This window comes from Delphinapterus leucas, chromosome 14, assembly GCF_059928025.1.
Source record: "Delphinapterus leucas isolate spDelLeu-1000000601 "Yukka" chromosome 14, BTC_Dleu_Yukka2, whole genome shotgun sequence".
NCBI lineage: Eukaryota > Metazoa > Chordata > Mammalia > Artiodactyla > Monodontidae > Delphinapterus > Delphinapterus leucas.
The window spans coordinates 6,764,337-6,776,534 of NC_143142.1; the positions used below are offsets into that span (position 1 = coordinate 6,764,337).

Here is a 12,198-nt window from a genome sequence, read left to right on the forward strand (position 1 = left end):
AGGATCAGAGACACTGCCTGAGAAATATGCCCTTGTGGGGGATAGGTCTACCTAGTAGCCTGTTCTGCCTCTGGGGATGTCAGTTGCGCAGGGGGTAAAGCTGTGATGAGGGCATGATTCCGTTTGAATTTTTCCTTTCTTTGATCATCTCTGGACAAGTTTTATTTTTCCTATTTTTTAAAGGTGAATTAGATATTTTTGCTATTAAATCATTAGGGGAAATCAAGTTTCTTTGGTGTGTCCAAGTTTTAAATGGCTTTCAGGTAGTGGTGGTTATTGAATCAGACACCACACCTGAAATGCACTTCTTACCTGCATAATTCTGAATCAAATTCTGTGGATTCACAAAAGTTGGAACTTTCTTCTTTAGTTCCTCCTTTCTCTTCTCCCATTGTTTTTTTTTCCATTTTCACTATAAATCCAGGGAATCTTTATGATCAGAATTCTCTTGGGATCCAGTTTTCTTTTTATACAAGGTAGTTTATTTGGGGTCCTAGCTATCTTGAAGCATGTCTTGAAATTGGATATTGTTTAGCACAAGGATTTTCCAAAGCTCAAGTCGGTCTTTGTTTCCTTGGTCCTTTGTCTGGGACAGACTGGCTGTTACCATTTCCCCAGGTGTGGGCTCCATGGTGGTTTTTCAGATGCTGCTAGACTGTTACTGATGAAGATCCTGTGCTAGGCTGAGGCCAGCTTCTTGGGAAGGGCTTTCCTTGCACCATACTTTCGTTGCTTTTCAAAAGCCAGGCCTGTTTTCTTCAGCTGATGCCTTGTGGCCCGGAAGAGTGCAGCAGGCCGCCGTGTGAAGTGAGCCCCCTCCAGCCAAGGGGGCGTGTGTCGACTGAGCACGTTAAGGTTTACACCAAAGAACCAGGAAAAAGTCAAAATATTTTAATTGGGATTTTTCACTTATTCTTCTGCAGTCAGCTTCTCTTAGTCTGTTAAGTACAGAGACGCAACAGAAGTTTGAACAGGTAGGCGCCTTAGGAGAGACATTTGATGAAAAGGAGGCTAAAGTGGTGCCTTAGAAGGCTGAGGGGATAAGCCCTCCTTGGCATGTAGAATGTCATCAGCTTAGCGTGCTTTTGCTTTTGCAGTGGGTTCACAGGTGGTTGTAAGCAAATAGAGCTAAATACTTTTCAACAGGAATTAAAAGTTTGATGGTGGTGAAGCTCATAAGAAAAATTCTGATGAAAATCACATATCTCTCTGGGGAAACACAGATTTCTTGTGACAATGCCAGAGATATTGTGAGGAGAGTTTAGCTTAGAATTTTTATTAGAATTGAGGATAAGTAAGCATTTTTAGCCTTTTCTGGTAACCAATTATTTGCATGTAAGATGTAGTCTACTATTTAAAGTTCATAGTAATTATTGATATGCAGTTTTCAGAGTTGATTTATTGTCTTAATGATAAAAATGAATTGTTTTGGCTTTTACACTAATTTTTATACTACATGACTTTAATTCTAGGCACTTGAAGTTTCTTTTGGAAGTCGATGGCAAATTATAAATACATTTTCTTTTTTTAAAAAAATTAATTTATCTTTGGTTGTGTTGGGTCTTTGTTGCTGTGTGCGGGCTTTTTCTAGTTGTGGTGAGCGGGGGTTACTCTTCATTGCTGTGAACGGGCTTCTCATTGCAGTGGCTTCTCTTGTTGCGGAGCATGGGCCCTAGGTGCACAGGCTTCAGTAGTTGTGGCATGCAGGCTCAGTAGTTGTGGCTCGCGAACTCTAGAGCACAGGCTTAGTAGTTTTGGCGAACGGGCTTAGTTGCTCCACGGCATGTGGAATCTTCCCGTACCAGGGCTCGAACCCGTGTCCCCAGCATTGGCAGGCAGATTCTTAACTACTGCGCCGCCAGGGAAGTCCATAAATGCATTTTCATTCTGCACTCATATTGTCTGCTTCCGGTTTCCTCTTTCATCTCCACAGAGAATCAAAATAAACTTTTGTAAATTACACAGGAATAGAAAATCCTTCATTGTTAATTCCTATCATTTTGCGATTCTTGTAACCGTGGGGAAAACCAGGCTTGCTTTCTTTGTGAACCTCTGAAAGTTTCTCTACGCCTGGGTTTGACACCTGGCTCTTATTCCTTGTGTCAGCAGTCTGTGCCTAAGGATTTTTAGCTGGCAACTAATGGTTTTCTTTCTTGAATTGTAGTCTGATTTCACTGCTGCTACACATTCTCGAGCTTTTTACCTCAACAAACCAGATGAGAGTCCAAATTGTTGGATGTCTGATTCAGGAACAGGTATGATACTTATATTTCTAAAGAGTTTTTTTCAAAATAATAACGTGTGCATATTAGAGTGGTTTCTGTAAAAGTATTATGTGTTGTCTTGTGCCTCTGGTAGCTGTAACCTCATTACTTGCCTTACTTTGTGTTACAAGTTCTGTAAAGATAGAAAGCAGTACTTTTGCAATTATTTCAAACAGCTGCAAAAATCATCTCAGCATTTTTCAGATACTCCAAAATGAATTAAGAAATTCAAACTGTCTGTAAGCCATTCTTTACTCTCCACGGTGAGCTTATTTTAGCTTTAATGGCTTTACATACTGACTCCTTTTTCCCACAACCCCACATCCAATTCAGGATGAATTAGCTTTGCCTTGTGAAAATTACCATGATCCGATCACCTGTCACCACCTTCCTGCTCTCACCCTAACAGAGCCCCATCACCTATCCCCTGGCTTCCCGCGAGCTTCCTAACCAGCCTCCCTGCTTTCACCCTTGCAGCTTCCATCTGTTCTCAACACAGTAGCCAATGTGATCCTTTTTAAAGACAGGTCAGATCTTGTGACTCCTCTGCTCAAGCCCTGCGGTGGTTCCACTTCCCTCAGAATAACAGTCGGGAGGGAGTCTGTCCTTACAGAGGCCTGCAGGCCCGGAGACATCTAGCTCTGCTCTTTGACCTCACTGTCTGCTGCTCTCTCCCTTTCTCTGCTTCAGTAGAGAGGCTGTTTGCTCAAATATGCCAGATAAGTTCTCATTTTAGGGCTTTTGCTTTGGCTGCTTCCTGTATGTGGAATGTTCTCCCCCGCCCCTTACGGGGGCGCTCCCTCATATATGGCTAACACGGCCAACCCTGACCACCCTATTCAGAAAGAGCACCTGCCCTCCCTTCCACACGCACTGCATATTCCCTTACACTGATTTGTAACTTTTACTAGAGTGCTTACCACCTTCTGACATACTGTGTGTACTGCATGATTGACTTACGGTTCACAGCTCACTCTTCACGCCTCCTCCTCCCCAGCTGGTACAGTAAACGCTCAATAAGGATTTGAATTACTGAATTCTTTAGATTGCTTCTATGTATGTCTGTACTGTGCGTAAACGAATTGTCTTTAAAAAAATATTTTAAATTGCACGTGTTTATCTTGACTTTTAATAATATGATAGTTCAGTTTAAAATATTTGGATCATTAAGCTAGGACTCTTACATGGCAAGGCATTTATGTGAATTTTTTCCCTTCCAAATTCAATTTCCTGTATCCAGATAGCCAAAAACTTCCCGTATTTAATTTTCTTTAGGTAAAAATAAGTTATTCTAGAGCACATAGTTCCCATGTTTAATTTTCTTTAGGTAGAAATAAGTTACTCTGAAAGCATTTTTGTTCTTTTTCCTCACCTTATCTATTCTGTGTATTTGTTCACATTAGGACTGACTTACTGGAAACTGGAGGAGAAGGACACGTATCACTCTCTGCCTGGGACTCCAGCCGCCTCCACGGATACGTCACCAAGCCAGGTAATTTAATAACCCGCGATGCACGTGTGTATTTGTTGTACAGTTGTATACTCTGGTTCATTTACAAAGTTTGTATTTTTCAATTTCTGATATACAGAAAAAAGCATGGGCTTTAAATCATATCTGCCTGCTTTCAGGTTTGGTCTCTGTCGTTCACTGCCTGTGTGATCTTAGGAACGTTACTTAAAAATGGAATTAAAAATGCCTGGTTAGTGTTTTATGAAATGAAATGACATGGTTTTGTGCCCACTATTTTAAATATAGTAGGTACACAAATAAACTTCTTCCCCCGTTCCCAGGCGTGGTTTTGATTTTCTGTTCTGTTACACCCTCCCGCTGATCCGTTTGTATCATAATTATGAGCAATTTAATTTGCTGTTTTGATTTTCTTTGAGCAAGAAATGTAAATATTTTGTTGACTTCAGAGCAAAGAAATAAAAATATCCAGTATTGTACATCGATGTATATATCTCACTTCTGTGTTTAGATCAGGAGATGAGAGAACAGGTTGGAGGAAAGGAGAGATACAATTAAAGTAACCAGGAGAGCTGTAAACACGAGTGACAGGCATAGATGGATAGGACAACATGGGACCAGTGTATTTTTGGACATCGGAGTCCCAGAGAGGGTGGGAACCAGCATTCTGTCCTTCAGGAAAGGAGGAAAAAAGAGACAGATAAACACTAAGAAGGAAGGCGGGGGGAAGTGAGATTGAGGGGTCTGGGAGACTCGGTGGGCTTTGCAACTACAGGGCTCACTGTTTGTGTTTCTTGGTCTTCAACATCAGTAAATTAACACTATATTTTGTTGACTCAAAATATAAAGTTGCCATCAATTTTAAGACTTCCTGTTTCATATTCTACCAAGAAAAAAAATTCATCAATCCGACGGATACAATGCTTATCCCTTAGAATTTATATTTTGTAGACTTAAACATATATTTTTATCCTATAATTCTCGTACATACTTATGGATAATATAAGTGAAGTAAATTAGTTGAAACTTCTTTACCTACGGGAGCTTACACTCCACACTCCTCTCTTTTTAAGTCAGTGTTGGTTTCTGTGTTTTCCACATGCCATTTCCCTTGGGCCACCAGGAGCATTGGTGACTTGGCATTTCTTTAAAAAAGGATGAAAGGCCTTGGTGCTGAGTTTTTACCTGGCTTAGTAGTTATGTAGGACTGGCCTGCTTTTGACTCTGAGATGGGGAATGTTGCTAAACATGTCTGATTCACTGTCCCTTAAATATTGCTTCTCAGGGGTTCCAGCGTAGCCTCTAGGATTTTCTTCCAAGCTGCTGACAACTATTTGGCCAATTTTGAAAGCTTTTCTATTTGCTTATGAGCAGGCAGTGACAATTATGTCACAGCTGCTACTTGACCAAAGGCATTTGTAAGATGCTGTTAATTACAAGAGACATCCTCACTTCAGAGATGTTAAAATATGACAAGAAGAGAAATCATAAAAGCGGTGAAAAGGAAACTCCCTAGCAGTCCAGTGGTTGGGACTCTGAGCTCTCACTACCGAGGGCCTGGGTTCAGTCCCTGGTCGGGGAACTAACATCCCACAGGCCACTCGGCACACCAAAAAAAAAAAGGTGGTGAAAAATATTACCTTGTATTACAGTGAGCTGTAAATAGCATAGTTGCAACTGTTCACCCAGGGCAGGATTCCTCAGGCTGTAGCCATAGTCCAAGAGCTGCTGCTTGGCATAGATTTCAGTACTTGAAAAGGCTTCCAGGTTGTTGGTGTATAAAAAGTAAAATTTCAAAGCAGGATTACAGAAATTGTGGTAAATTTTAAGGGTTTACATTTAACAAATTAATGCCTTTAATGCACACACAAAAAGTATAATTAATTGTCTTTTTCACAAGCTAGTTATAGAGTTTATTAAAAAAAACATTAGTTCATGGTGCTCTGCAGTCTGTCTATGTAGGGTCTGGAAATGGGACAGTTTAAAAGTTTAAAGCTATAGGACAAATGTGTTCTTTCAGTGCTTTCAATGTATCTCTCACTCAATCTGTAATCTCATTTGAGAGAATGTCCACGTTAGTTTAAATTTGAGGCCCAGGGTTAAATGGTACCCCTGTCACGCCCTACAATAAGTCCCACATTGAAATAATTTAAGCCCAGTGTTTTAATATTTGGAGTTTAGGTTTGTAACACTTCCAGTGTAGCAAAGCTCTGATTTCAGCTGTAGAAGTTAGGATTGTATCTTCTTTTTTTTTAAAAAAAATATTTATTTATTTATTTGGTTGTGTGGGGTCTTAGTTACGGCATGTGGGCTCCTTAGTTGTGGTATGCAAACTCTTAGTTGCGGCATGCATGTGGGATCTAGTTCCTCGACCAGGGATCAAACCTGGGCCCCTTGCATTGGGAGTGAGGAGTCCTATCCACTGTGCCACCAGGGAAGTCCCCATATCTTCTTATTTTACTAATTAAAAAAGGGTCTTATTTTGATTGGGTAACTTCTTTCTTAACACTTCTTGTTGTCTGCCAACTCTTAAACACGAATATAACTACAGAGCTGGGGAACTCCACCTTTTGACACCTGTCCCTTTGAGTCACAGGAAATTAATCTGGACAGAAGGTTTCTTGCCCTGCTTCCTTCATTCATTATGAAGTCTTTTCTTACCTCGAAGCTTTGTTCTTATTTTGAGTAAGGAGATTACCAAGGATTTTATTCTTTGGAAGTGTTCTTAGGCTGCTAAATATCTTAGGTTTAAATTATCCCCTTAATATTTATTGTTAGAGGGTATGAAAATTTTTTCATTCTGAGGGAGCCTCATAATAGGTAATGACTTCCAAACTCTTATTACAAATCTGGCAGTCTGGCATCTCAGTTTATTTTAAATTTTTCAAAAATCTTTTTATGGTGCTGATCTTGATATCAGGAAAGTAAACTTTTTTCATCATTGATTCGTTGATAATGTTTAAATAATTTTGTTTCATATCTTTAAGTCTAATACTAGTAATGAGATGAAGCTACCATCACTGAAGGATATTTATTATAAAAAACAGAGGGAAAACAAGCAGTTACCTGAGAGGAATCTCCCTTCTGCTTCCAACCCAAATCATCCACCGGAGGTAAAGTTGACAGCACTCTGCTGAGTGACAATGAAAGATGACTCATGACTCTTAACTCTCATCTTGAGCTTCCTTTCCCCTAGGAGATCTAAAGCCTACTCACTTGAAAACGAAAACTGAGTACAGAGGGCGAGAGCTTACTGTTGTCTGTCTTATTTCTAGGTACTGACTCTACACCCAACGTTACACCTGAAGCCAAGTCAGCAGATTTCAGGGATTCAGCCACATGGCTTTTTGAATGCCCTTGATGACAGAATATCCTTCTCACCGGACTCCGTTCTAGAACCTAGTATGGCTAGTCAGTCTGACATAGACTCGTTTTCACAAGCAAGTCATGTTACTTCTCAGTTATCTGGATTCCCAAGATATCCTTCAAGTACAAAAGTGTCTCCGGTGGACTCTTGGAAAAATCATGCATTCCAAAATGAAAGTAGGACCAGTTCCACGTTTCCTGCAGTATATACTATTGGTAGTAACGACATCTCAGTCAACAGTGTAGATGAAGAAAACACTGGCCTGGTACCTTTTGCCTCAGTCAGTCAGTCCCAGCTTCCAGGTACAGCCAGTGGTGTCCCAGAATGCATTTCACTGACTTCCCTGGAAGATCCTGTGATATTGTCTAAGTATGTATTTCAGTGAATGGCTTGTAATGTCAATAGGTTTTTTATGATGTCTGCTTGAGTGATGAAAATTGTTTTTATTGAACTTCAGTAATGTATAAAAAATTAAAAAGATAATATAATGTTTATAAGGTAGACCATCTAAAAACTGTCTTTTTTTTTTTTTGCTTTATAAGTTGTCATCTTGTGTATTAATCTATTATATTTTCTGTGGGTGTATAAAGGAAAAAGGCTGTATTTTTATGTATGAGAATCATTATGTTCTTGGTTTTTCTTATTGAGATAGTGAGGAGATGCTTTCTAAATGATGTTTTTTCCTCTCACCAACAGGGTTAGGCAGAACCTGAAGGAAAAGCATGCTCGACACATCGCAGATCTTCGAGCTTATTATGAGTCAGAAATAAATAGTTTGAAACAGAAACTGGAGGCAAAAGAAATTCCTGCAGTTGAAGATTGGAAGAAAACCAATCAAATTCTTGTAGACAGGTAAGACTTATAATTTAACTGTAAAGTTAGTGTTTCTCCAACTTGAATATATTATTTTCCCCAAAGTATAACATATTATGATGTTAAAACACTTTGAAAACGTGTGCTTTAGATTTGAAAATTTTCACACAGAAACATGTTTGCCTAAGTAATTATTTTTAAAGATTTGAGGGAATTCCCTGGCAGTCCAGTGGTTAGGACTCCTTGCTCTCCCTGCGTAGGACCCGGGTTCAATCCCTGGTTGGGGAACTAAAATCCCGCAAGCCGAGGGTGCAGCCAAAAAATAAAGATTTGAGCCATCCTCTTACAAAACACTGATAATTGATGAGGACATTTGTTTTGTGTGGGCGAAATACTGAGATAGTTGAGCAGATTTTGTATATGTAAAGGAATGTCATTTATGGGAGAATTAATGCTCTATGGATTCCCTAATAAGTCTATGATTGATGTCCTGGGGCAGTTCTCAACCTTTCTTCATACCCAGAAATGCATAACTTTAACCCAGACACTCATGAACCTGTGGAAACAGTTATCTCATTCAAAAAAACCATAGACAAACAGGGGAGAACGGTCTTATACTAGGGATAGCTTTCCACTTATTTTAGAGAGAGAGAATCATTTACAAAATTTGATGTTTTTACTAGTATTAATAGCAGCGTACTTGAGGGACTTCCCTGGCTGTCCAGTGGTTAATTTAAGACTCCACGCTTCCACTGCAGGTGGCTTGGGTTCGATCCTTGGTCGGGGAACTAAGATCCCACATGCCATGCGGCACGGCCAAAAAAATAAAAAAATAACAGCATACTTGCAACATACTTTACAAATGGTATTAAACAGATTGAAAACTGATGGAGTCTAGGTGACAGCAAAGTCTTCTCTAGGGCAAAAAAGACAAAACCCCTAGAGAAAAGATTAGGAGGGAACTGAAATCTGATCCAGTTAACAGTTTAATTTGGAGAATTCTAGGAAAACTCGCTTTTATTTATTTATCTGTTTATCTGTTTGGCTGTGTTGGGTCTTTGTTGCGGTGCGCAGCCTTCTCATTGCAGTGGCTTTTCTTGTTGTGGAGCAAGGGCTCCAGGCACGTGGGCTCAGTAGTTGTGGCTCACGGGCTCAGTAGTTGTGGCTCACGGGCTCTAAAGCACAGGCTCAGTAGTTGTGGCGCACGGGCTCAGTTGCTGCGCGGCATGTGGGATCTGCCTGGACCAGGGCTCGAACCCATGTCCCCTGCATTGGCAGTTGGATTCTTAACCACTGCGCCACCAGGGAAGTCCGGAAAACTAGCTTTTATACTAGTGTGTGGTTGCTGTGGTAGTTAACATGCTGTCTTGATCCTGATCGTTTCTATAGCTTCCATTTTGCTGTTGGTGGTGGTGATGGGGGTACAATGGCAGAGAAGTAGTTTGAAAAGAGCCAGGAAAAAAAGGCCAGTTTTAGGTTTTCTAGGACAAAAAGAAAAGAGTAGATACCAGGCTGGGGGAAGTTTGTTCTTATTTTTGTTCTGTTTTGTTTTTTTAAGAAGGCACAGATGACCACAGGTACTTCCTGTTGGAAAACAGAAGCCTGAAAGAAGCCGACCAGCAGACCTTGTTAGGTCAAAGACAGGGTGCCAAAGAAGGGGAGCTAATTAAAACATCTTTATGTCTAGAAGCTGCTAGAGCACGTGGAGCAATGAGAGAATGTAGGAGGAGCAAATTGGAAGTCAGGGTTTTAAATAAGTGGTCGTGTTATAACAGTAACAACAGCAATCTAGGTAGTGGAGTAAATGTACTGATAGCGTGCAAATGAAGAGCAACGCATTATTTTCTCCTACCAGTACCCCTAAAGGGCTTGATTTGGCCTACCATATAAAACTGTGTTACAGAGGACAGGAGAAACAAAATGAGAAGTTGCAGTTATTTAGAACTGGAAAAACGATTTACCCAAGACAAAAACCAATATTATGTTGTCAGTGTACACAGCAATTTTTTTCAAATTTCAAAATTGCAAATTGGGGAATCCCGCTGCTATTGCAGATGGGACCATTAACACTTATATTGTCACACAATTGCAACTTGGGGGATGAGGTCTCTGGCATACCGGAATCAGTGAGGTAATTACAACAGAAAAATAACAACACAGCAACACTTGACTATTTAGTGATCTTTGTTTCAAGAACAGTTTCATCAGTGTTTCATTTCTGCAAGGCATTAATGCATAGTGGGTAGGAGCATGACTCTGGAGCCAGACTGCCTGGCTTAGAATCCCAGTGTGACTCTGGAGGAGCTTAACTTCTCTGTCTCTGTATTCTCATCTGTAAAATGGGAACGATGACAATCCTAACACACAGGATTGTGAGGATGAATGCAAAGTGCTTAACAAAGACTGAGTGTGTAGTCAGTGCCGAATAAATATTAGCTTTTATTCACAACACATCATTGAACACTGATTCAAAATGGTGACCAAATTCTTCCATGTATTTTCTTATTTTGAGGTTCTATGGTAATTAACTTTACAAAGAAAGTCTTTAATTATAAGAATAACATTCATGCTGATTTGAAATAGTACAGAAGGATTTAATATGGAGTCTTTCTACCCCATCCTTTGTTTTCACATCCTAGACTTAATTTTTTGCATCCCTCCAGAAATTATAATGCATATACATATATATTTTCTTCATAGATCAAGTTATTTTATGCAGTTTTCTATATCTTGCATATTTAATTTTTATTTTTTAATGTGATAAAATAACAATCTACCATTTTAACTACTTTTAAGTTTACAGTTCACTGGCCTTGTCCATTCACATTGCTGTGCTACTGTCACCAGTATCCATTTCTGGAACCTTTTTTCTCTCACAAAACTGTCGTTCTATACCCATTAAACAATAACTCCCCATTACCCCCTCCCTCCAGCCCCTGGCAACCATCGTTCTACTTTGTCGCTATTAATTCGATGCTTCTGGGTACCTTGTATAAATGGAATCACAGTGTTTGTCCTTTTGTGTCTGGTTTATTTCACTCAGCATAATGTCCTTGAGGTTCTTCCATGTTGTAGCATGTGTCAGAATTTCTTTCCTTTTTAACATTGACTACTACTTCATTGCACACACCACACCACACCACACCACACCACACCACACCACACACACACACACACACTGCATTTTGTTTATATCCATTCATCCTTGGTGGACACTTAGGTTGCTTCCATCTTTTGGCTATTGTGAATTTATGCTGCTATGAACATGAATGTACAAATACTTCTTAGGGATCTTTTCATATCATTTTTAATTTTTTCCAGATATTATAATATCAGGTTCATTGGATATATTTTACTAAAATGGCATCCTTAGTCTTGGCTAACATTGGAGAATTTGTTTTACCTAATATATTGGAGAATCAGTTAGATTTTTATAATACTTTTAAGAGAAAGGATCTTGTCTTTGATTGTTTTGTTTCAATATATGGTTTTTAGATGTGGCCAGTTAGATAGTGCTCTGAATGAAGCTACTAGTCGTGTGAGAACACTTGAAAATAAGAATAACTTGCTGGAAAGAGAAGTGGTAAGTAAGTACTCTATTTTTTGTTCTTCTAGTGGCTTAATGTTAAAAATTTAAGCTTTTTTATTAATTGAACTTTAGAGACAAATGAACAGTTTTATAAAAACATTGGTTGTATGTTGCTTGTCTTCTCCTTTAGGATGTCTTATTGTTACATTTATATTTTGAATGCTGCTGGCTTCATATGATACTATAAACTTTTACCCTCTAAAAATTTTATTTTTTATTTGGGATATAATTTGCATATCATAAAACTCATCCTTCTAGAGTGTATAATTCAGTGGTCTTTAGTATATTCACAAATTTGTGCGACTATCACCACAATTAATTTTAGAACTTTTTTCTCACTCAGAAAGAAACCCCAAACCTCTTAGCCATCTCCCCCATTACATGCTCTTCTCGGCCATGAGCAACCACTACTCTGCTTTCTGTTTCTCTGGGTTTACCTATTCTGGGTATTTGATGTCAACGGAATCAAACCGTATGTGACCTCATGTGTCTGGCTGCTTTCACTGAGCATTAGGTTTTCAAGGTTCATCCATAGTGTAGCATGGACCAGGACTTCACTCTTTTTTATGGCTGAATAATATTCCGTAGTATGGATGCACCACATTTTGTTTATCCATCCATCAGGTGATGGATGTTTGGGTTATTTTCACTTTTTGGCTATTATGAATGATAGTGCTACGAACATTTATATTTTCAA

At 39.2% G+C, this 12,198-nt stretch overlaps 1 protein-coding gene across 5 annotated transcripts in view; it reads left to right on the plus strand.

Annotated features, from left to right (window-relative positions):
• MPHOSPH9 (M-phase phosphoprotein 9) overlaps positions 1-12,198 on the plus strand; it is a 55,014-nt gene that overhangs the window by 13,744 nt on the left and 29,072 nt on the right. For 4 of the 5 annotated variants that reach the window (XM_089894423.1, XM_089894421.1, XM_022597834.3 and 1 more), the window contains 6 exons: positions 2,165-2,255; positions 3,668-3,756; positions 6,720-6,845; positions 7,008-7,468; positions 7,796-7,951; positions 11,408-11,495. In XM_089894423.1, the coding sequence (XP_089750549.1) occupies positions 2,165-2,255; positions 3,668-3,756; positions 6,720-6,845; positions 7,008-7,468; positions 7,796-7,951; positions 11,408-11,495 (1,011 nt within the window). The remainder of the gene's footprint in view (positions 1-2,164; positions 2,256-3,667; positions 3,757-6,719; positions 6,846-7,007; positions 7,469-7,795; positions 7,952-11,407; positions 11,496-12,198) is intronic. The other variant, XM_089894422.1, reaches the window with a different exon arrangement.